This window comes from Bacillus rossius, chromosome 7, assembly GCF_032445375.1.
Source record: "Bacillus rossius redtenbacheri isolate Brsri chromosome 7, Brsri_v3, whole genome shotgun sequence".
Taxonomy (NCBI): Eukaryota; Metazoa; Arthropoda; class Insecta; order Phasmatodea; family Bacillidae; genus Bacillus; species Bacillus rossius.
Window position 1 is genome coordinate 69093421 of NC_086335.1, and position 26680 is coordinate 69120100.

The 26680-nt window shown below is 41.3% G+C and overlaps 1 protein-coding gene across 1 annotated transcript; it reads left to right on the forward strand.

Annotated features, from left to right (window-relative positions):
- Window positions 1-1644: 1644 nt before the first annotated feature.
- LOC134534479 (H2.0-like homeobox protein) lies at window positions 1645-24997 on the forward strand. The gene is made up of 4 exons (XM_063372957.1): window positions 1645-2137; window positions 17396-17536; window positions 22291-22484; window positions 24678-24997. Exons 1-4 carry the CDS (start codon window positions 1960-1962, stop codon window positions 24831-24833), a joined length of 669 nt encoding a protein of 222 aa, XP_063229027.1. The 5' UTR covers window positions 1645-1959; the 3' UTR covers window positions 24834-24997.
- Window positions 24998-26680: the final 1683 nt, after the last annotated feature.

Below are 26680 nucleotides of genomic sequence, written 5' to 3' on the forward strand. Positions count from 1 at the left end.
ATCTAAGGACCTTGAAACGAAAAACTATATAATAATTTTCTATAAGACACATCGTGGTAACGGCTACATGAGGTAGTCTTTATTCAAAATGTACGTTAGTTGAACACACAAACACGCAGGAAATAAGTCAATGTCAGCACACATTAAATGAACAGACAGCACAGAGAATTCCGTGAGAGAATTAGAACAACATCACAGCAATTTCTTCCACAAAATTCTTTATGTTTGTCTATACATTCAACGTTTAACAACGACTGATTTTGGCTGGTTTTCTGTGCATTTGTGTATTCATTATTCTTGGTCAGTTATTTAGATCTTCTGTATGAGATACAGGATGAATCGGCAATGTCGTGTGACAAAAAAAAATGGGGAGCGTGTATTTAAGTATCTGCGCGCGTTAGAAGTTACACTTTCTTGGCGTGATAAAAGACTAACTTTAATTTTAAATGCAAATAATTAATTGAAATAAAATAATAAAAGGACTGGACTGATATTATAAATACGGCTGTTAAAGTAGGCCTATATATTCATTCAAATTCATATTATTTTTTTAAAATAAATACTTAGTATTCTATATTAACATAAACATGTGTATAAAATTAATTATTTCATTTAGTACAATTTTCTAGATAATTTTAATTTATAATGAAAATCAATAATTATGCATAACGTTTTTTTTCTATTTTTTTTTAATTTTTATTATTTATTAAATAATGATGTAATGATTTAATATGAAAATAAATTATAAATACGGGAACATAACCTTACTTATATAAATACACTTGGAAATGTTTATAAACACAATTTCTATCAATAATATTCGTAATAAATAAATATTTTCATATGATATGGACCAGTATTCAATATCAGTCACTAAAGTTTAATATTTAAAAGCACATGCATAATTTATTATTTTTATTGTATGTAGATTTTTTTTCCTCCTGTGAAAATTTCGTTGCATGGTGCGAGCGCATCGTAAAAAAAAAATCCCTCTCGTCATTTCTTCATAACGCGCCTAAATAAGTATAACTTCAAATCATGTTTCAAATCAGTAGAGACCGGAAAAATTCGCGATTTCGATGACCTTTAGGTTAGACTCCACGATCCTCTACGCACGCCGGGAAAATTACATCTGCTCATCGGCTACTGACTCGTGTCGCCCGTCAAACTGGGACGTTTACTCATTCGATACTTCTTTCGTTGAAAAATTTTCCATTAGCCGAGTGTCGTTCAGAAAAACTGTGGCCGAATCACTCACGCAGTAAAAAGGGCAAACGTTTTTGATTCTAGACTATCACGAAATGAATCCGCGAATTTTTCAGGTCTCTATGAATCAGTCTTCCTCGTGGCAAAGAGTCGTTGGAAGAACGTAAAAAGTTCAGTCGTGAACACGTCGCTGACTGTAACGTGTGGCTTGCTTGTGTGTGGTGTAGATGGCTAGGAGGGGGGGGGGGGAGGGTGCCCCACACATCTCTCCGCGCTCGATCTGAGTTATCTCCGGGCGCGCCATCGCTCGGGGCACGCCCCGCCGAGCCGCGATTGGCCGGCGCCGCGCCAGGCCACGCCCCCATCCACCCCCCTCCACACCGGGCGCCAGGGACGCGCGCAGGACGTCTCTGCGCGCCAGTCCCCGAACCACGGGCGACGAGGCAAGGAGCGCGAGGTATCGATAGCTCGCCGGATCAGTTCAGGACGGGAGATGCGCGCACGCGTCAGCAAGCCGACAATGCGTTAGTCGGCTTTTCCCGTCGCGGCTCCACCGATGCCAAGGCGCCACACGGGGGGCGCTGCCTGTGGACTGCTCGAGGACTCTGCCCCCGGGGGCCGAGACCCCGTCGCGCGGGAGACATCGAGGACTGCTAGACACCCGGGACTGCCGGAGGAGGTTGCGCGCCATGCCGTGTCTGTGACCGTCGCGACACCGGGGCTGCCGCGAGGCGAGGGGTCGATAGTCGCGCGATGAGTGTCGACGCGGGGTCGAGGGGTCGCGGCGTGCTGCGGCCCGTGGCGCGCAAGCAGCCGGCCGTCGCGTCCAGGCAGCTCAAGTTCGGCGTGGACCGCATCCTGTCGCCGGACATCTCGCCGGCGGCGGCGCGGGTTCCTGAGGCCTGGGCCTGTCCGCCGCCCCCGGACCTCGGTGCGTGCCGCCCCCACCCTGCCCCCCGCAGTCCTGCGCAGCACGACGTGTCCAGCCGTGACACACGTAACAAGCGATGAGTAGGGGCTTGCAGATTTCGCGAAAAGATTTCGAGACTAGATGAAAGTTAAAACACTGTAGCATCGTCTGTGTTTAGTGATTGGGGTGAGTTTCTCCCAGGTACATGTCGATTGTGACAACACCAATCACAGTGATTCAGTGCGGAAGTAAAAGCGTCCTGAGTGGCTCTGCCAAATAAGGCAACGACTTCTCTCGCAGACGGCCGCCAATTACAAGGAAGAAACCACAGGTGCGGGTATACCTTGTTGCAGTCTAATAAGTGTTCTGATCTTTTCGCGAAAAATACCTGCCCCTACAAATGAGTAGAGACCTGAAACATTCGCGGATTCATTTCGTGTTATGGTAGAATTAAAATAATTACACCTTATTGCTGCTTCTGCCATTGGTTCACTGTTAATCTGGAGGACTGAGGGCCAATTAGAGACCCATCTCTCATAGAAGTGTCGAATCACAGGCCCACACAATCGAGACGACTCACAAGTCAGCAGCCAATGAACACGACTCACAAGTCAGCAGCCAATGAACAGTTGGCATTTGCCCGAGTGTGTGGAAGATATTGGGAGTCTATCGTGAAGGTCATTGAACCCACGATTTTTTTCCTGTCTCTAGGAATAACTAAGAGGCAGGTATTTTTCGCGAAAAATATCTGTACGTCCATTAGACTGCATTAAGTTATGCCCGCGCCTATTGTTTCTTCCTTGTGATTGGCGGCCGTCTGCGAGAGAAGCCACTGCCTTGTTTGGGCCGGGCCATTCAGGACGCGTTGCTTCCGCACTGGACGGCTGTGATTGGTGCGCCGACAGTGGACATGTGACTGAAACCTAACCCAGCCAACCACGAAACACAGACAAGTCAACAAAATTTTTAACACACAGCTGGTCTGGTAAACCTTTTTCGCGCAAAATACATGGCTCCAACAAATAGCTATGCAGGGACACTTGCGTTTAATTTGGTGCTATTTGAACATCAAAATATTGTGTTCATATTTTCTACGTTAGTTACTTTTATTGCCTCTGGCCGGCGAGGAAAGCTTGAACTACACTTGTCATGGCCAATCAGTAGAGACCAACGAATATCGCAGATTAATTTCGTGGGAGGTTAGGATTCATAAAATTATTTCCTTCGTTCTGTTTGTGTGTTTGTCTGGAGGACTGAGAACCAATAAGAGACATCCAACCAAATAAGTGTCCAATCTCAGTCATTGCAGCTGAGAACTCTCAATAAGAGGGTATCATCCAAAATTATTTTGCTTCTAATATTTATTATTTTTAAGATGAGTTTAAATAAAGCCATAGTATAACCACATTATATATGTGAATGTTTGTTTGTTTGTCCCGTATGCGTTGCAATACCAGTCATCCGATTGTGATGTAACTTTGGTGGGGCGTGATAGTTTTAACAAACGTGTGTGTGTATTATATATAAATAGAGACTGGAAAAATTCGCGAGTTCAATGACTTCAGGATAGACTCCAAAACCCTCTACACACTCGGGCAAATGCCAACTGTTCATTGGCTGATGACTTGTGAGTCGTCTCGATTGTGTGGGCCTGTGATTCGACACTTCTATGAGTGAGGGGTCTCTAATTGGCCCTCAGTCCTCCAGATTAACAGTGAACCAATGACAGAAGCAACACTAAGGTATAATTATTTGAATTTTAGCATAACACGAAACGAATCCGCGAATTTTTCAGGTCTCTATATATAAATTAATGTTTGTGTGTTCGTCTTCCATGTGTTTGCGGCTCGTTCATCCGATCTCAGTTAAATTTGGCACACTTGACCTTAGTTACACGAGGAATATCACTGTTTAGGCGAGCTTTCGATAAAACCAACACTTAAAGCATATTTTAAGGTGGCGCTTGAGTAGTATCGGATAATTACTAGAGACCGGAAAATTTTGCGAGTTCATTTCGCGATAGGCTAAAATACAAATAGTTATACCTCAATGCAGCCTCTGTTATTGGCTCACAACTCACCTGGATGACGCTGGGCCAATGAGAAACACCCAACCAAATCTGTATCGAATCACAGGCTGCTACGTTGGGACGTCTCACAAGACAGCAGCAAATGAGTAGATGATATTTGACCAAGTGTAAGTAGAACTATGGAGTTCATCCTACAGGTCACAGAACCCGCGAATTTTTCCGGTCCCTAGATATAGGGAGATACAAACTGATACAGGGAGATATAGAGGGAGATATAGCGATGCATGTATAAATGCTTTGCATATGTGAACCTACTTCAAACAAAATGCAAAAAAAAAACTGGAAGAGGCATTGCAACGCATGCTGGGCATTAACTAGTTATTCATATTTTTTTTTTACTAAGCAAGTTCTTAGAGCCTATTTAATGTTTTTTTATAAACTTTAAGGCAAATTGCTATGTCAGTCCCAGCATGCAATTTACTGAAAGCACAATGTCATGTTACAAAGTTTATGATTAACAGCATACAGCATTCATCTTAAAACTTCTTTTTTTTATTATTTCGTTCATAAATATATATATATATATAAGGATTATCTAAAACCCCTGAAATCTCAGGTTTGTACGGTGTTAAGAATACCTAATTTCTTTTATTGATTCAATGAATTGATGATGATGATGATGATGATGATGATGATGATGATGATGCTGATGATGATGAATCACGAGCATGCAACGTCACAATGTCTGTGCTTACCGAGGCAGGATGCCTAGAGACCGGAAAAATTCGCGGGTTCAATGACCTTCAGGATAGACTCCAATATCCTCTACACACTCGGGCAAATGCCAACTGTTCATTGGCTGCTGACTTGTGAGTCGTCTCGATTGTGTGGGCCTGTGATTCGACGCTTCTATGAGTGATGGGTCTCTAATTGGCCCTCAGTCCTCCAGATTAACAGTGAGCCGATGACAGAAGCAGCACTAAGGTATAATTATTTGAATTTTAGCATAACACGAAATGAATCCGCGAATTTTTCAGGTCTCTAAGGATGGGTGGGGCCGGGTGGGGGTGAAAGCGGCACCACAAACAGTCCCGAACCCAGGGAGAAGGGTAGGGGAGTGTATCAGGGGGTCTCTCGGCCCGCCAGCCACTGCATCGAGTCGGCGGACATTCGACCAAGTATACCTATACTTATAGACCGGAAAAATTCGCGAGATCATTTCGCAATAGGCTAAAATACAAATCGTTATACCTCAGTGCTGCGTCTGCTATTGGCTCACAACTCACCTGGATGACTCTGGACCAATGAGAAACACCCAACCAAAGCTGTATCGAATCACAGGCTGCTACGTTGGGACGTCTCACAAGACAGCAGCCAATGAGTGGGTGACATTCGACCGAGTGTACGTAGAACTATGGAGTTCATCCTGCAGGTCATTGAACCCGCGAATTTTTCCGGTCCCTACCTATACTTAAGATAAAGAGTTTTGATACGAGGCTGCACACGAACGGTCGATCCAAAACTGTACACAACATGACTTCATACTCTCAGTACATGCTAGAATTTACATAATAATTTCCTTTTAAGTTTATAAAATTCCTCAAATCAAAACTTTTTAATTAGAAAGAAAAAAATTTTAATATTATATATTATATTTATATAATAAATTAATTCAAATTCATTTTAAAATACACGAAAATTTTGAATCAAAATAATTTAGGACACTACCGCCTAAAGTCAGCAGCCAATGAGCGGGTGACATTCGGACAATTATGTGATACCCGCGAATGTAAACATTCTCACCAATCAGAAGGCGGGTGTTGTACTACTGAGCGGCTGTGATTCGCTGGGACACCGCTGCGTCTGTTGAAATTGATGCTGCCAATCAGGAGCTAGTAAAAGCTTTGAGAAGTGTTCTGGTTGGACACATTTGAGCTAGATAAAACTGGTCTCTTTTGGGCATGCAGCCTGTATGTTTTCCGGGACAAAGGCAGGCGACTAGTGAAATGTAGCAGCAGTTGCACGGGCAATGGAACAGCCAGCGCCTAGGGCTGACAGCCCACAGACCACGGGCTTTGCTGCGCCCATCTTGTAGTTACGTATAAGCTCAGCTGTCCTGGTGGCATGAGCTGTACCTAGTGTAGTAAACAATGTTGATGGTACAAGATTGGTAAATGTTTTATTTAACATTAATTGCTAGAGACCTGAACAATTCGCGGATTCATTTCGTGTTATGCTAAAATTCAAATAATTAGCTATACCTTGGTTCTGCTTCTGCCATTGGTTCACTGTTAATCTGGAGGACTGAGGGCCAATTAGAGACCCATCACTCATAGAAGTGTCAAATCAGGCCACACAATCGAGACGACTCACAAGTCAGCAGCCAATGAACAGTTGGCATTTTCCCGAGTGTGTAGAGGATATTGGAAGTCTATCCTGAAGGTCATTGAACACGCGAATTTTTCCTGTCTCTATTAATTGCTAATTGTGTGTGTGTGTGTGTGTGATTTTTAAGCATGAATACATTTTCAGAACTTTGGAGTTATACGAAAAATACATAATTTTCAGTACAAAAGAAGTTTTTATTCCGAATTAGAGAAAAACTGTGCCTAAGTCATGGTGCGGACGCTTGCAGCTCACGCCGCTAGGAGCGCGGTCTCGTGCTTCGCCCATGCTAACAGGCCTCAGTTTCCTACACTGTCTTCTACAATATTTGCATGATGGGCTATCAGAGCCCGTAACCAGGCTAGTTTTTAGGAGGAGGTCCATATTTCGAACTAAATCGATTTAAATGAAAACAATAGCTTACCAATTATATTTCGAACATTGCTATGCATATCTAACTTTCCGGATGCTATCACAAAGATAGGTTCAAAGAAAGCAATTAATGTGAGATCAAGTTGACATAATAGTAATCTATGTAAGATGGGATGGAATTTAGGCTACAGCCATAACTAGAGACCAGAAAAATTCGCGGGTTCAATTACCTCCAGGATAGACTCCAATATCCTCTACACACTCGGGCAAATGCCACCTGTACATTGGCTGCTGACTTGTGAGTCGTCTCGACTGGGTGGCCTGTGATACGACACTTCTACGAGTGATGGGTCTCTAATTGGCCCTCAGTCCTCCAGATTAACAGTGAACCAGTGGCAGAAGCAGCACTAAGGTATAATTATTTGAATTGTAGCATATCACGAAATGAACCCGCGAATTTTTCAGGTCTCTAGCCATAACTATATCAATTATCCAGCTAACACACATTTATTTACAAATAGAGCTGTTGTACTCAATTAGTTACATGTTCTCTCTGTATATAGATGACCTACATAACTTGGTGTCATTAATAGAGAAAATATCACATTCACTGATAGATGTCAACCAGTTTGATATTGATCTCGGAAATTGGGCACCGATAACAGGCATAACATTGATCATAACAAATCAGAAACTATTTTGTTTGGTGGTGGTAATTCATTACTGAATTTGATACGCACAGAATTCCTAAAACTTGTTGTAGATTATGCAGGAATTTAATTTAAGCTAAAATTTAAAAATGTTGGTCTCATTCTTAACAGTGCTTTGGACTGGTCTGATTAAGTTGCAAATTTGAACAGGAAAACATTATCTTCAGCCCATGTTTTGAAACGTTCAATTTTTTTCCCCCATGGGCGTATAAAAAAATATCTTGTCCAGACACTGATGTTTCTGTGTTTTGATTACTGTGACATAGTTATTTATAATGACCTTACTGGGAACAAAATAGGTTGCAAAAAATTGTCGTAGGGCTAAATTTTGTTGCCTAGAACACAAATAGACAATGTAACGGGATTTATGCGACAATTTGTTTTTATACGAGTATGACTGTTCCTATGTAGATTTTATCAAAAAAAAATTTATTTTAATTTTTTCATTCTGAGACCATCACTTGTCTCGAGGTTTTTCAACGACTTTCCTAAATTAACCTACTACAATATTTGGTATATGTAATGTAATGGTATGAACTTATTTATGTTTAATAATTGGCAATTAATTTTATCAATACTTAATTTTAAATGACGTGAATTAACTACATAGCAAAACAAACACTTTACATATAAATCCCTGATATGTTTAAAAAAATTTCAAAGCAGTCATGAGGTCTGCCGACAGAAGTGAAAACTTAGAACTATAAACAAACAGTTGTTACTTTGGGATATCCAAATTAATTTTTGATAAAAATCGGAGACTTTTTTGCAAGTTTTACGAAAAAATATTATCACACAAAAAATTTGTTTTATCACGTTAGTAAAATTACTCATAAAGTCATAAATTACTATAAAATAAGCATTGCATAGTAATTGTAGGTATTATAAAATAAATAATGCTGTTCTTAATTTTTAGGTTGTATTGCTGCAAAGACTCCGTTTACTTCGTTATTCAAAATATATTTATATGAGAATATTAATATATTTTATACTCACTTTTTACTGTATACACACATTCGATTCGCATATGCACAGCACTGATGTACAGTGACTGAAGACGCGTATTAATAAGATATGTATTGGTATATGTCGTGAGCATTACTTGTTGACCTGTGTTATGTGTACTGGCTGCGCGCGCACCACTGAGTGTGTGTGTGTGTCTATATATATACATATATATACACAGTTGACGTCACGTAACCATGTCGATGACGACTTACATGAATTTACTCCCTATCCAAACCTTCCTATAGAAGTTTTTACTTCAAAAAGACATGTTGTTAGAAAAATTGGCTGTTTGTAAAGTCGTTTTACGGACGATAGTTTAACGTGACAACGTAATAACAAAACATTGATGAATAGATTGCGTAATTTTATGAATAAAATTGAATCATTTTTATTGAATCATCACTATTTTGTATGTATACAAAGAAGGAGTGAAATGAAATCTACAATTTAATTGATAAATTTACTTATATTTGCACTCAATAATTCAAATATGTTTATTACTTTAACGAACAGATTATTTTAATATAAATTTTATACGTGTTTGCTATTTAACTTATTCGAATCTGTGTTATTCTGTTAAGGATAGGATGATGATAGGAAAAGTAGGAAACGAATGGGAGTGTTTCAAGTTAAATGTGCCTCGAAAAAGTCAAATCGATGGTTGTTCCAATCGAGTGGAAGAGAGATAGATGCGGCGCAAGCGTACAATGAGCGTAACGGGACAAAGCGTAACGGGAAAATGTGCGTAACGGGACAATGAGTCATCCTTTTTCGTGCGTGCAGCCGGCGTTCATAGATTTATTAGACGTTGTCACGTCAAAATTGTGTTAATACGTTGTTACTAAAAATGAATGAACTCACCTCGGTGAATCACTGTGCGTGCACTCAAGTCTTCGTAACAACGGAAGAACGAGGCGATGTGAACGGGAGGTTTGTTTCCTCGGCGCCAGCCACCGTCAGAGAAGGAGGAAGGGGGGGGGGGGGGTGTGAGAAGAAAGAAGACGCGTCTTTATTGAACAATGCGCGTTTATTTTGGTAGTTGGTCGGGCAGGATGCCGCTCGTGTCGTGTTTAACCTCACTCCCCGGTGGATGCGAGCTGCTGTTTGGGGGATCGTCATTCAGACGTGTGATAATTCAGGGCGCATGATCAGGTCGGCTCGAGAAATGAGATGATGAAGGACAAGCAGTTACCAACCTGCAGTCGGTGCCAGTAGGCTGAATTAATCATCTGCATACATAACATGTTAGTTAGTTTATGGTGGTTCTGCATATTGCAGAAAACCTTTTTTGGGCCCTGTTGTACCAAAAAGCCTACATTTTATTTAGCAGTGATATATATGTGCGTTGTGTAGCCTTTTCTTAAATTCGGTTACTGCAACAATTAGTTTTTTTTATTTATGCACTTAGGCCTAGCAGAGCAGAATTTTTATAACAATGTTTACGTGGTTTTTCTTTGAACAATTAGTATTTTACTATATTCCTACACATGTAAATTATTTGTAAGTATATATGTATTTATATTTTCATTATGACTATTAATTTTGTTAATAATATTATTATTTTTTCAGCCATGGGGTTATCCCTGGTTTTTGCAGCTATAAAAATTGCACAACCTTTTTCAAAATCTTACTCTACGAAGCTGAGTAACATGATAATTCTTTATAAAGATATCAAAATAAAGCCCTCATTGGGTGAATATGTGAATGTAGGTTTGAAATGTTGTCACCTTATCAACCACGTTAAAACCACGCAACTTATTTTGATGGAAATTCCACCCGGACTTACAATTAGGGTACTGAAATAATATAAATATTTTTGAATATTTAAGCTCGAATTACGAAACAATCTGCAGCCATTCAAATAAATGACGTGAGTTAAGTAGAATGTACCAAAATTATTCAACCAAAAAAAAGTTATTATTACAATGAAAAACTACATTGTAAACTACATTGTTTTACGACACGCAGTAAAATAACAAAATCCCGTAAACAAGTAAAGGACTTTACATTCCTCGGCAATAAGTGTTACAAAAGCAGTAACCGATATAAGTTTCGTGGATTCAGTTACAGTGTGTTTGAAGCCAGGCCTCGTGCGCACTTAATGGGAGAAGAAATCAGTGAATGAGAGCGACGTTTGACTGAATGACGAAGTGGCGTATCGGCAACAACGCCACTTTATAACGGGCCTTTGTGTGGGTGGTTATTTAGGGACGCTCCTGGCTTCTTCAAACACTCGCGCCCAACTGTATACAACGAGTAGCAACAATTTATGTTCAACAGGCTTGCCTCCCACTTTGAGCGTGAGAAGTAAACTCCAACAACCCACTTTTATTCCTCGCAAACAGCCGCTTGGCAACGGCCGCTTGGTCCGACACTAAACATCTGATTGTTCCGTCTTCTGCTCGGGACGCCAGCTCGCCACGCGTTTGTCTGCGCTCGAGGCATCGCGACCAGGCAGCGTGCGGGTTCGAGTCCCTCCCGCGACCCCGCCAGAGAAACAACATTTTGACACCGCCTTATAAGTAGAGACCGGGAAAATTCGCGGATTCATTTCGTGTTATGCTAAAATTCAAATAATTATACCTTAGTGCTGCTTCTGCCATTGGTTCACTGTTAATCTGGAGGACTGAGGGCCAATTAGAGACCCATCACTCATAGAAGCGTCGAATCACAGGCCCACACAATCGAGACGACTCACAAGTCAGCAGCCAATGAACAGGTGGCATTTGCCCGAGTGTGTAGAGGATATTGGAGTCTATCCTGAAGGTCATTGAACCCGCGAATTTTTCTGGTCTCTACTTATAAGTAGAGACTGGAAAAATTCGCGAGATCATTTCGCGATAGGCTAAAATACGAATCGTTATACCTCAGTGCTGCCTCCGCTATTGGCTCACAACTCACCTGGATGTCTCTGGGCCAATGAGAAACACCCAACCAAAGCTGTATCGAATCACAGGCTGCTATACGTTGGGAAGTCTCACAAGACAGCAGACAATGAGTGGGTGGCATTTGACCGAGTGTACGTATAACTATGGAGTTTATCCTACAGGTCACTGAACCCGCGAATTTTTCCGGTCCCTACTTATAAGTAACCCAGAATCACAGACATCCAAACATGAACAAGAGGCAGTGGGCGGGTCCTTGGTTCGATGCTGGGCTCTGGCACTCGGACCACGAGGCCCGCAGCAGCTGTGCTGACAGCACACTGTGTCGCGGTGTGGTCTGACTGAGCCAGCAGGCCGAACAGCTGACAGCATAGGGTCGCAGCCAGGGGGGGGGTTGGTAGGGGTTCAGCCCCACCCCCCCCCCCCCTTGGCACCAAATATTTAATTAATTTCTTATTCATTACTCAAACAAATTTCATATTAAAATTAATAAAATTTTTACCATTACAATATTTAAATTTAAGAACCGAAAACTTCTAAAATAGCCCTATTTTACACCTTAAAATCCAAATTTTCGGGGTAGGACCCCCGGACCCCCCGCTTTAATACGGGGGGGGGGGGGGCGCATGCTTCTTAACACCCCCCATACACAAATCCTGGCTACGCCACTGGCTGCGCGACCTCTCGGCTTGCAGATGTGCAGTGTGGTGTACCGAGCTCGCTGGAACTTCAGTGATGTAGGGATTTTTCTATTTATTTTTTAATTATTTTCAATCCACCTGCAGATCCCCACATGAGCCAACAGCTCAAGGGATATAGGCCTTGTCACATTATAAACAAAAATTAAACGTAGTTAAAATTAAGATAAAATAATTAAGTTTACAATTATAATGAATTTTGTTTATTTACACTCTCAACAAATAATCACAAATTTTACAATCTTCACAATTTACACAATACAACAAACAGTACATATTTATCATTTAATATACTCTGAATCATTTATAGGGTGTCATATTAATTATATAGCAAATTACATACATTCTAAAACATCACATACATTACATTCTAAAACACGCCCGCGCTCTACGTCTGAACGCATACAACTGAAACTGTTTTCGCAATTGAAACCTCGACTCGCAAGTATAAAGTAAGGAGTAAACTGAGAGATAAATAGAGAGAGAGAATACAATATTCTAAATAAATATAACTTACTGTTGAAATACACCTTATAAAAAAACTGTGCGCGTTACTGTTTCTTCAAAAAATTCTGCCTTTGGGACACGTAACATCTCTGAACGAAATATGAAATCCACAACAGGTAGCGCTATATATGCGGGAAATGCAGGGACTGTCTCAACAGCGCTCTCTACGCTGCTGGTTGAACAAGCAGGAACGTGAGCGCGCTGGTAGCAAGTATAACATTCAAGAACTAGTCCAACCAACCGTTTCCTAATTTTTTTCTCATATATATGATGTAGGACTATTCAGTTGTCAGACTAAAAACGTGGCTAAAGTCAAATGTCAGAAATCACATTAATTCGTAGGACATGCTACACACATTCTGACTGGTTAGTTAAAAGTTCTTATAATTACCAAGCGCAGGGTTCTTAGAAAAGTGTTGGGTGAGGGGGGAGGGGGGAGTAGAGAGATGGTGGTAAAGGGTGTATGTATGTTTATTTTAATACTTAAATTCAAAGCTCTATATATGAGATCATCATTATTATTTTTTTAAATTTCAATCCTATTTCTCGTCATGCCAATGATATGCGGGCCTTGTATGTGTTTGGAATACATGCATAGACCTACAGTTTCGAACAGAATACTTCCGAAGATTAACTATGAAAGTGCTCAGATTAGCGTGAACGTATACAACAACAAAAAATGTAATGCAACCTGTGTTACATAAATAAGAGTATACGCAATTAAATATTAGACAGAAAAGTTAAAAAAAAAAAAGTGGCTCTAGCTCGATATCCAAAGCAGTTACGCCCGGATGAGGCAGGTAAACGCCAGGCAGGTAGGCAACCTACGAAACGAGAGAGCCGACAAGGCTGCCTACCGCCTCGGATCAAGTCTCACAGTTCTGGCATGATACTGGGTCTAATTGGGTTCAATATTTGCTATCCATGTGGAACATTGTCCTTTTTGTGGTTTTTTAAAGAACTTCATTTACTTGGAATGAAAAAATACCATTGTATATTTGTCCCATAATAAGCTGTCAAAGTACCATTATTAAACATTAAGGGGACATGCCATTTATAAAAAACCAAATAGATCACGGAACTGAAACAGTTCACGTTAGAAGTCAAAACGTTATGTCAATAAAATATGTATCAAAATAATGTAGTACATTCTACACGTTTGAGACTGATGACGCCAAATGAATGTTAAAAGAAGAAAATAATATATTTGTGAATATTCCGAATTGAATTAATATTCGAACACCAGGTAGGTAAAAAAAGGGGTCGTCTGTAAAGTCGGTTTACGGAAGATAATTTTACGTGATAACCTCATAAGAAAACATTGATGAAAAAATTACATTCTTTTTTTAATTTTCAAATATTATTTACAGTTTTTGCAAATTTAATTTAAATAATTTGTTTAAATATAATCACGAACAATTGGTTAAAAAAAAATTCCGCCTTAACCTGTTTGATATTACAGAAGATTTTTCTCGCACGGTGGTTGGCCGGTTCTTTCACGCTCGGCTCAGGCGGAACGTGACAATTTTTTCGTGCGTGCAGCCGGCGTTAATCGATTTATAAGACGTTATCACGTCAAAAAAAAGGTGTTTGCTGTAGACACGAAAGGTTTTCCAATGTTTATTTTAATGTGATAAGATTGTTATTGTTTATTAATGTTCAGCCCAACTGACGAAGACGCTCCTGGTGGTTTAAGGCCGGTGTTGTTGGCGGAGTTGAGGTGAGGTGTTCTCGCGGTGGGCGCTACAGACAGCCGGGGGCCTCGGGGCTGGAGGAATGCGGAGGTGCGGACCCGCCAGGGCCCATGGACCATGTGGTCCGGCTTGGCACCGTTTATTTTGGAGCGCGCGTCGCACCGACCGCACGGCGCTCTTAAATTAACTTGTAATCGTTCCCTGAAGAAGCGAGGGGGCAAACAAACCGTCCCGAGACGTCGGCCAATGAAATTCCAGGCTATGTACTGAGAGGCTGTCCCTCGCCTCGTGGTTGGAGGGCCTTCGAGTAGCCGTGGTGTCCCATGACTAGAGACCTGCAAAATTCGCGGGTTCAATGACCTTCAGGATGGACTCAACTATCCTCTACACACTCGGGAAAATGCCAACTATTCATTGGCTGCTGACTTGTGAGTCGTCTCGACTGTGTGGGCCTGTGATTCGACACTTCTATTGAGTGATGGGTAGAGACCTGAAAAATTCGCGGATTCATATCGTGTTATGTTAAAATTCAAATAATTATACCTTGGTGCTGCTTCTGCCATTGGTCCACTGTTAATCTGGAGGACTGAGGTCCAATTAGAGACCCATCACTCATAGAAGTGTCGAATCACAGGCCACCCAGTCGAGACGACGCATAGGTCAGCAGCCAATGTACAGGTGGCATTTGTCCGAGTGTGTGAGGATATTGGAGTTTATCCTGAAAGTCATTGAACCCGCAAATTTTTCCGGTCTCTAATGATGGGTCTCTAATTGGCCCTCAGTCCTCCAGATTAACAGTGAACCAATGGCAGAAGCAGCACTAAGGTATAATTATTCGAATTTTAGCATTACACTAAATGAACCCGCGAATTTTTCAGGTCTCTACCCATGAGTAGTGTTAGTTATACGGTGTCATATAGTGGTACGTGTGTTGGGGAGAGGGGACTTATGCCTGGCAACCCTCTGCTCAAGTCCTGCGCACGCCTCCAGTAGCATTTACTCTACGGAACATTTGCACCTCGAAAGTAACTTTAAATGAAATATCGCGGCCGACAACCGATGGGAAAAAAAGCTTATCGAAACAAATTCACAGGAAACTCGCTTGCACAACAGCAGCGAGGTGAGTCGCGTGGCTCGTGGGTTGTAGCCGCGTCCAAGGAGAAGACGTCACGGAAGTTTCGGCTCGACGCTGCAGTCGCCATCGTCAGGGTAGCAGCTGGCGACTGCTTCCCTGATGGCGACTGCAACTCCGGACAAGGGTCGGGGAAGTATGCGGTCCTTATCAGCAGCTCTGACGATAACATGAAATAACCAACTTGAGTTAAGGAACCGAGCCTTAAAAACTAAAACCTATGGTGTGCACATGTCATTATAGTAATAGAGAAATGACACTTTGAGTACGATAAGTAAACAGCATAGCTTGAAATTAGGTGTGTTAAAAACTATAATACATACTGTCATAAATTAGAAACTTTCACTGGAAAGAAAATAACACACAAATATATTTTATAACTATTATAATTTTTTTATTTAGTCGATAAAATTGAAATAATATTTATGTTCTTGTCATAATTTAGGAAAGCTGTTAATATATATAATTTTAGCTTAATTTTGTTTTTAAATATGTTTAATTCTCATTATTTAGGATAGGCTGTAGAAATATTTTTACAAATTGTTGTTATGAACACTTTTTACATCTATGTGTTGTCTGTGTGTTGTGTTGTGTACATTGTCACTTAGGTCCTCTCCTAACCTGGACCCTCCCCTTACACACTTAGAATAACTTAGGCTAGGAAAAAATATCCCCGAAAAAAAACCTGGGTTTGATCCCTACATGACACGGCCCAGGGTTTTCCGTGTGTCTATACAGGTTTTACCTGGGTCACTTTAGTTAGCTTTAGGCTAAGGCAATCTAAGGGGCGTCAGTCATGGCAAAAATGGTGCCATGGCTGGCCAATAAACCCCAAATAAGCACACGATGCACGCGCACTTGTACTGCATGGTTAAAACCTCGCATGGTAGAGTGTATAGGCTTCGGCCCAAGACACACTTAGGTCCTCCCCTAACCTGGACCCTCCCCTTACACACTTAGAATAACTTAGGCTAGGAAAAAATATCCCCGAAAAAAAAACCTGGGTTTGATCCCTACATGACACGGCCCAGGGTTTTCCGTGTGTCTATACAGGTTTTACCTAGGTCACTTTAGTTAGCTTTAAGCTAAGGCAATCTAAGGGGCGTCAGTCATGGCAAAAATGGTGCCATGGCTGGCCAATAAACCCCAAATAAGCACACGATGCACGCGCACTTGTACTCCATGGTTAAAACCTCGCATGGTAGAGTGTATAGGCTTCGGCCCAAGACACACTTAGGTCCTCCCCTAACCTGGACCCTCCCCTTACACACTTAGAATAACTTAGGCTAGGAAAAAAAATTAGAGCGTATAGGCTTCGGCCTGAGACGCACTTAGAGTCTTATTATCTTTGAAAGATTTGTGCAATGGGAGTGCATGACTTGATGTAGGCTTTTGGACATACGCCATTGCTATGCTCATGTATGTCTGTAGAAGAAAACTACAAAAAACACATACAAATGACAAAAACACAAATTAAGCAAAAAAATTGCTGTTGTCGGGATATAAACACCACACAATACTCCACAACACTTTGTTTGCTGACCATATTCCTGTTGTGGAGTATTGTGTGGTGTTTGTATCCTGACAACAGCAATTTTTTGCTTAATTTGTGTTTTTGTCATTTGTGTGTGTTTTTTGTAGTTTTATTCTACAAACATACATGAGCATAGCAATGGTGTATGTCCAAAAGCCTACATCAAGTCACTTAGAGTTTTACCTACCCAGAACTCTCCCGCACACTCATAGCTTTAAGTTAGGTTAGGGAGGGGGGGGGGAAAAACGGAAAACGTTGCATGAAAATTCGGCCTCGGGATTGTTCTCCCGTGGTTTCACTGGAATGACCGACGTGTGTGCCTCAGGATCTGCCCGCGGCGCTGAGCTGCCCTGCGCCGAGTGTGTCGGCTCGCTCCTGCGCTGCTGTCGCCTCAGCAGCGAGCCCTGCTACGCCGGCTACTACGCCACGCTGCACGCGCCTAGGCCGCTACGACCCTTCACCAGCCGTGAGTGTCCGCCTCGCCTGTGTGTCGCGGGAGGCCCTCATCTCACAGACGAGAGAGCCACACCCGCAGTTCCCCCGAGTTCATGCTCGCTTCTTTTTCCCCTCCCGTTCTATCTCGTTGTACAAACCGGTGTAGCATTACATTTTGCGGTCGATTAGGATAGGTCAGCTACATTATAAATACTTTAAAACATTGTGGATGGTTGGTTATATTAGGTAAGTATAGCTACATTAAAAAATACTGTGAAATCATTTTATGGTTGCTTAGCAAATAACTTTTTTAATATGTAGCTATCCAGGGCTAGGAAACCGTTTACATGATTTCGCAGTATCTTTAATGTAGTTATATCCTAACCAAATCAACCGTCCACAATGTTTTAAAGTATTTATGATGTAGCTAACCTAACCTAATTGACCATTAGTTATCATGAGTTACAATGAACAAAAAAAAACAACCGAAGATGCACGATCGGGAGTTTGGCTCTCTCGTCTGTGAGAAGAAGGTTTCCCGTGTGTCGTGACCATCCTCACTGCAGTGTAGTGGCCCTACTGGTGGTGTGTCCGGGCGAGCTAGGCCTGTAAGCCTGTGAGCCTGTAAGCCTGTAAGCCTGTAAGCCTAGCCGAGGGCAGGATCCCAGAGGGCCTGCGTGACTGCGAGACAGGTTTGGCAGCAGTAAACAGCGAAACAATGTTTTATGGAAAAAAAAAAAAAAAGGAGGTTGAAATGTAAATTCGGTTTACGGACGATAATTTTACGTGATAACGTCATAAGAAAACATTGATGAAAAATTGCATACTTTTTTTTTAATTTTCAAATATTATTTACAGTTTTTTTTCGCAAAATTTAATTTAAATAATTTCTTTAAATTTAATCACGAAGAATTAGTTTAAAAAAGCCTGCCTTAACCTGTTTGGTATTACAGAAGATTTTCTCGCACGGTGGTTGGTTGGCCGGTTCTTTGCACGCTCGGCTCAGGCGGAACGTGACAACTTTTCGTGCGTGCAGCCGGCGTTCATCGATTTATAAGACGTTTATCACGTCAAAAATGTCTGCATCTGATATATAGTTTTCTGCTTGATGCGTGCGTGTTGACCAACATATGAGCAGTGTACAACATACAAGCAGCTATCCAGGGATGACCTGTGTCGCTTAAAACCCACGAGCAAAACTCTCGTGTCACGGATTCCCCCCCCCCTTCCCCCCCCCACCATTGCGCTATTAGAATTTCCCCGGGCCCTCCTTGCGGATCCTACAGATTTGCATATTTGCAGGCCCAAACCACGGCTTCAACAAGTAGCCAGAGCTAATTCCTATGCCATGTCAAACAAAGCAAAAAATGGTTGTCTGTAAAGTCGGTTTACGGGCGATAGTTTAACGTGACAACGTCATAACAAAACATTGATTAAATGATATTTTAGATAAAGTACTAAATTTAAAAGCCACTTTTGAAAAGCCCGCCTTAACCTATTTAATATAATAGTCGATTCATAGGCCAATCGAGTGTAAGAGAGATAGATGCGGCGCAAGCGTACAATGAGCGTAACGGGACACAGTGTAACGGGACAATGTGCGTAACGGGACACTTTTTCGTGCGTGCAGCCGGCGTTCTTCGATTTATTAGACGTTGTAACGTCAAAAAATGAATATAAAAGAGGTCGGAAGCTAACTGTAGCTAAATCAAAAATATTTGAAATTGCTATAGATGGTGAGGCTTAATCCCCGTTGATGAAAGTGTGATTAATTTGTGGACAGACAATTAAATGTTTATAACTTTACGAATATATTAGGTAATAAATAAAACTGCATTTAATTAATTGTCCTTCCAAACCTGTATTCCCACACACGTAACAGTATTATAACATTTTACTTGTAGTGGCTTCTAACTAGTTGTAAAGGTTCGAGCTTCTAAAACCAATTACTTTTTTCTTTTTTTTTTTTTGCAATAGTGTCTAGTCTTATGTCTGACGCAACCACACAAAAAAAAAGAGAGAGATAATTTCCGCTATTCTGTAAAGTACGTTTCTTTTTCCTGCGCTTGTGGACGTCGAACGACAATGAACCAGACGGCGGTGTATTGTCAGCGCACATTCCGAGGTGGTGACGTCGAGTCTCACTTTGAGAGCGGATGTTTCTGGAACTAGCTGATGGCCGCCCTGCAGACTGGGGCGCTAGTGTCTCCTGGAAGGAGGCGTGTTCCCGACGAACAGCTGTGGCGGCGCACTTCCCGTCGCCGTGTTTGTTGTGATTTCCTGCCTGTCGCGACGGCAGCGCGCGCGTGGCCGGCCGCGCAACTTCCTCGTGCGAGCCAGGGTTGCCAACCGCGAGGACATCAGGAGCATAACAGTAGGTCGTCGCACGGGAAGGATTTGACCGCCATTTTCTCCTACCTACTGATTCACAACAGCGCTGAGGACGGTAGCGTGCGTAGGCTACATGGGAAACGAACATATTTTATTTCTGTTGCGGACGCATGGCGCAACAACCAGTGAGAGTTGGGACTAGAGAACTGTTTATATTTATCAATCATATATTGTGGCAAGAAATAGTCGATATATTACAATGCTCAGGTGTAATTCCTGCTTTAAAAATTAATTAATGTTAATACTTATAAGTCATTAGCAAAAATTGTAAATTTAAAAAACGTTTCGTAGTTAAAAAGGTAAACTAAATTTTTTTTATATTCCTTATTTATTTATATGTTCAAAAACTGTGCTCTCAAATCGCTGGTTGGATGATGTCCCGGAAAAAAATAATTTGGTAGTTAATATAATTACTTAATAACACTGCCAACATTTGTCGGATGCATCGCGAAATTTAATGCAGTAAAGTGTCTCACGCTTCGCCAATGTTAATTGGCCAGTTTTTTCAATATTGTCCTACTACGACATGTGTTACAGGGTCATGTTTACGTACATGAAATTATTTCAGTTAAATTAGTTTTTCATAACAGTGGAATTCGTTCTCATTGGTTGCCGTGTGTTAGTGTACCGTCGGGAGGGGGTTAGGGGCTGGAGGGGAAGAAGGTGCGCGGGTCTGTTCGGCGCGCGAGGAGTGCAAGAAGCGGGGTCTGGTTCGCTCGCCCGAAGCTGACCCCACAAAGACGAGGCGTGTTGCAAGCGGGCTCTTGTTTCCGGCCTCGCGAGTGGTCCTTTGCCGCGCCAGACTGCTCCCCCCTCCCCCTGATCTTCGTACCCTCCTCCGAGCTGGCATCGTTTGTTTACCGCCGACGGCTGAGGGGGCGGGACATCCACTTTCCGGATGAAGTGAGCGAGCAAGCTGTTTACCCGGAGTTTATAAACACGCGGCTGTGACGGGAGCCAAACTGCCTGCGCGCCGTGTTTACACAGCAGCGCCTCTGCTGGCGGCGGCGCGCACTGCAGGCTTCGCGCCCGCTTATTGTCACACACGTGTTTCGTGATATACAACACTATTTGAACGGAATGCCTCACGTTCTAAATGATCACCTGTAGTTTATATTTTCTTCGTTTTTGGACATTGTTGTCACATGGGTTGTTGTCATAACTTACAAACACACAACTTAGGAACACTTAAACTTGAGAAACACCCCAAGACAGAATTTTCTAAGTTATGATGTTTCGGCGTTGCGTGTTTCTTATGACATTTCTAAGTTTTGACGTTCTAAGTTATGAAATGTTCTAAGTTGTGTGATTCGGCTTTGAATGTTTCTTAGTCAGGTACATATATTTCTAAGATATGACAGTTCTAAGTTCTGTTTATAAGTTGTGATAGTACGAAGTTATGACGTTTCTAAGTTGTGTTTCGGCGTTTGTTTCTAAGTTATGATCGTTCTAAGTTATGTGATTTTATTATATAATTCTAGATATTGACAGTTCTAAATTGTGACTTTATAAATTATGTTGGGATCCTTTCTCTTGACTTTCTAGTTTATGTGGGGATCCCTTCATCTTACATTGCCCAATCAAATATTTGCAAAATTACTGCCGAAAGATCCGGTATCAAGATAAGGAATATTGGAACTACTCTTTATTCTATGACACTCCCTATTCGGCCGTTCACACCTGAAGACTGCGGCTGACGCTCCATCCAATGGAGATGGTCTTTGCCGGCCCCATTCATCCGACCAGAATAACTATCCTTTAATACCTAATAGTTTATAGTCATCTAACGTGTGCGGAACTATATGGTATTAACTGTTTAATGAAGTCTATCAGTGTGGGCAGTATTTTAATAAAATTAGGGCCTACTCGTCAAAAATCGGGCCAAGCCGCGGCTTCGTTTTTTTTTTTTTTTTCCATTTTATTTGAGACATTTCATTATATAGTTTAATCTTTCGCTCTACAAATGAATGATTCTATAGTCTAACGTCCTTAAGCATAACAATAGTTTTTACTCATAACAGGAAGTTTCCTACCTGTTTAGTTTTAATATAACTCATTTTAAACTTCAGTTATAATTCAAGAAAAATTTACATTTGTTTTTTTATTATATTTGTACAATGTTCAACGTTTTAGGAGTAATAACTGAAAAATGGTATTTTATAATTATTATTTTAATGCTGAATTGATTTAATTTGTGAAATGAGATCATTTCTTGCATGAACTGTGTTGTATATTAAAAGGATGCTGATTGATTGGGTTAACATTTATACCACTTTGTAGCCTGGCCCCGCCATCTTGGCCCACTTGCTTTACTCCATAGATATATTCTTGGTGTGTGTGCCCCACACACTATATATAACCGGAGAGGTGGAGAGACTGTGGTGGCGTGCCCAGTGGTGGGGTCGGAGGCCCCCCGCGGCGGGGCGGAGCCACCCGGGCCGGGCGCCAAGAGGAGGCGCTCCTGGTCGCGCGCCGTCTTCTCCAACCTGCAGCGCAAGGGCCTGGAGAAGCGCTTCCAGCTCCAGAAGTACATCACCAAGCCGGACCGGCGCCAGCTGGCCGCCACGCTGGGCCTCACCGACGCCCAGGTCAGCACACCACTCGCCACTCGTGCGTTCAAGCTTTGAATATATATACTGTATAGAGGTCGCCAGCCCAGGTTAACATTTATAATACGGTTTTGAGGTAGTTGGTTAATTCACCGCCGCAATCGCCACCATCTCTAGGGCAGCGACTTGTGGTGGTCCCTAGCGGACAAGTGTCCAACTCCTCAAACACCCCTTCCCCCTCCTGTTGAACGACCTTGAGATGCAGTGAATGATTGGTGGGGAGTGCGGGGAATGACAGCGGGCGACAGGAGTGTAAATAACAGCCTAAGTCGATACAGGGCGTTACGGCAGCGCACTGCAGCGGTGAAGTTCCCAAGCTGCTCATTATACGCTTCTGAAAAACGTAGAGTAAATCCTATCCACTCGCGACTTCTATACAGTATATATATTCAAAGATTCAAGGGACATTCTCCTCCTAATAGTCACCTGATACCCAGGGACGTAACTACAGGGGCAGGCAGGGCTTGTGCCCCGGGCGCCTCATTGGTGGGCTGGGGGGTTGCTAAACTGTCAGAGTAATTTTTTCTGTAGATAAGATATACTTGAATATCCGAAATGTTAGAAAACACAAAAAAAAAAAGTTGGGAGGGCAGGTGATCTAAATTATTTGTATCGAAAGGTACATGCATGTAAATCTCATATATTGTAAAACTGGTATTTTTTTTTAGCACACTATTCAACTTGCGATGTATTAAAAATGAAATGGCTGCAAATAAATCAATTCATTAACTATCTAGGTTGAATAAAAAAATATTTGGAATAGTTAAATCAAAACGGGGTGGTGATATGAAATGTCGGAAAATGTTTTGGTTTCGTTGTTTGATAAAAAAAGGAAGGAGGGGGCAGATGAGTTTTTGCCCCGGGTGGAAACTAGTCTAGTTACGTCTCTGCTGATACCTACTAAACATTATTATTTGTGAGCTACACAATGTCAACCACCAAGTCATCATAATGATGAACACACACAATTGTTCACCACTACTACTTTACTACCATTGCCGCACACATCCCTTTTAGATATCGTCGCTTAAGAAACAGCACCGCCTGTGTGACAAAAAGCCAAATTTTTCAGGAGAGCTTCATAACTTTATGCACCACGCTGGAACTGAATGATTGTGCCAGTGTTTAGAAAAAGAGACCATAGCGGAGCATTCTGTTGGACTTTTTTGCGAAACACGTCATGAGAAAACGCTAAATGCTTTAAGTTTCCATGGAAGAACAAAATGCTAATTTACAACAAAAAAAGTCACTTAGGCAGTGTTGTTTTTTTAAGCAAAATATATGTAAAGTTAAATTCATATTAACATTCGCAACGTTTTCAACGCTTCTGCAGCCGTAACAAAACAAGAGGCAATACGATTATAAATGAAGCATCAACGAGGTTAATGGAGGGGACGAAACAGGAGTACCCTGAGAAAACCTACCAGCGTACGGTAATGTCTGAAATGTTTCCCGGTGGGGTTGCATAAAGTCTCCAGGTTGGAGCCCACTGGGAACTGAACCAGATCACCTTGTTAGTCAGAGACTGATACCTCCACTCAACCGCCACAGCACCACAGAAACAATACACGCAGTAAAATACCCCACCGACACTTCAGAACTATGACTTCATGTAGGCTTTTGGATATACGCCATTGCTATGTTACTATGTTGCTATTGTTATTATTACTATGTTACTATGTTACTATGTTACTATGTTACTATGTTACTATGTTACTATGTTACTATGTTATTATGTTGCTATTGCTATTTGGGTTCAATATATTTGTGGGGTTTTTTTTTTTCCTTCTCTTCTGTTTTTGGAAAACTGTTTTGTTTGTTTCGTCTTTACGTTTTGCTGTATTTTTGTCTCGTTTCAACTGTTGTGCTGAATTTTTTGGGTTCGGTATTTTTGTGCTGTCATCATTTGTGGGGGTTTTTTCGTTTTTGTTAGTCCATTGTTCTTTGTTTTTCTTTGTTTGTTGGCCGTATTCCTGTTGTGAAGTATTGTGTGGTGTTTATATCCTGACAACAGCAATTTTTTTTGCTTGATTTGTGTTTTTGTCATTTGTGTTTTTAGTTTTCTTCTACAGACATACATGTGCTTGGCGCTCACAGTGTAGAGGGGGTTTGGTTCTCCGGTGACACAACAGTTGTGATGTGCGCCTGGTGTGTGTGTGTGTCGTTGCGCAGGTGAAGGTGTGGTTCCAGAACCGCCGCATGAAGTGGCGGCACAGCAAGGAGGGCAAGCACGCCCCCGCAGACGCGGGGCAGGCGCGCGACGAGGCGGGGCGCCCCGACTCCACCCAGGGCGAGGAGCTCATCGACGTGCACACCGTGGACAGCTGAGGGGGCAGGGGGTCACCTACACTCGCACGTGCACTGCCGTGAGCGGGGAAAAAAAAACTATCACAAACGTGAAAAGATCAAACACACAAAAATGTGTTTTCCACCAAATACTGGTCACTAAAGTAAAACCTTGTAAAGAAAATTCTGAAATTACAAAATATTTATTCTTATTACCATGAAAAATTCTAAAAAAAAAAAACACGTTTTTTTACAGTATTATGCCAATCTAGAGGGGTTTTTTTTTTTTTTGAACAGCTCGTACTGTCAAAGCTAGGTTGTACAAACATGTTGCAACAATGACTTTGACATACATTTTTGCATCAACACGATTTTAAACCAAACAAACTATTGCAGGATTTATTTCAAAATATTTGGGCGTCCAAACTGCTATCATGTGCTAACTACATTAGCTTTAGTAAACTTCTCTTTAATAGTACACTTAAAACAGCAGGAAGCATAGGCCTGTGCGAATATACTAGTTTTGGCTCTGTACGCTGCATTTGGTAGGAGGAATTTCGTGAATATGAAACCAAAATGCGTAACCACAATGCTGCATCTACGTAAAAGTCTTAGAAACTTCGAAAAGGTGATGGACCTGTGAGATTCATTCGCATGTGTGTGTGTCCATACCGACCAATATAATTGGTTTTCGAAATTTACTTGCTGTTTTACAAATCTATGGCTTAGTCTGAAATTTATCAAAAATGGTGAGAATACCAAATGTTTAGAAACATAAAAAAATATTTGGTGATGTGTATTTGAGGGAGTATTTAGCACCGATTTAAAATAGAATGTTACCTTTGAAAACCTTCATAAATTGCTGGAAAATATAAACATCAATAACGTAAATAGAAGGTTTCTTCAAGTTAATGTGGCTGATCTTATCGAACTAACCACCTCTTCATTTTAGTTATGTTAATCTGCACTCACATAATTTTAAAACAGAATTACAAAATTAGAAAATTTGGGCTTGTAACTGAGCAGCAGCAAATCCTAGACTCCCTTTTTTTTTTTAAAAGCTTCACAACTAATGCCAAGCTTCACATCAAATGCAAACCTTTGCTTTACATTCGAAGCTTGAAATTAAACAAACACAAATATCATGGTGAAGTCAAATTGAATATTATAAAGAGTTTTGATTGATTCACTTAGTCAAAGCTTAGCACAGGCCTAAGAAGCACTGTATTATAAGTTATATCCTGTAATGACTAAAACAATTTAAATAAACATGATTAAGCACACAACTGGCCGACAGAAAACAAAAGTCGGCTTTCAGGAGTGCCTGGGCTTCCAAGAAAAAAACTAGCACACTGCGAGTGCAAGGGTCAGAATTGCATTCGCACACGTCAGGTAACGCTTACCTCACAAAGCTTATCACCTTCCAATAAAAATTATTTCCTAAAGTATTTTCTCAAGGAATCCACAGGCACACAAAAACTATTAGTAGCAGACGGGTCGAAGAGGAGGGGGGGGGGGGGGGGGGAAAGAACCTTACTATGACGTACAATGTCCCTCCTAAGTCATTTTCACAAATTGTTGCTGGGCGTGTTGTCTACCGACGAGAACAGTGGTGCCAATATTGGTAAAACTAATACATTTATAACCACAAAAAAAAAACATTATTTTAATGACTTTTTCAGAACTTTGTATAGTAATATAAATTAGTATAGCATACTACAGTCTATTTAAACTGCAGTACAAAACTATTTTTCATATAAAGGTGTATATAAAACTAAAACTCTTAGTCATGTAAGACTGCAAGACTAAAGGAAATGAAAGTCTTCTGAACTTTCACGAATTTCCTACTAAATACATAATGTCTTTGTTGAAAATGTACATCTTATATT

Bases quoted from the DNA above. Each gene is read 5' to 3' on its own strand.
- LOC134534479 (XM_063372957.1), top strand. From the start codon at position 1,960: ATGAGTGTCGACGCGGGGTCGAGGGGTCGCGGCGTGCTGCGGCCCGTG. The intron at 17,537-22,290 runs GTGAGTGTCCGC...TGGCGTGCCCAG, and splicing joins GCTACGACCCTTCACCAGCC to TGGTGGGGTCGGAGGCCCCC. The intron at 22,485-24,677 runs GTCAGCACACCA...GTCGTTGCGCAG, and splicing joins TGGGCCTCACCGACGCCCAG to GTGAAGGTGTGGTTCCAGAA.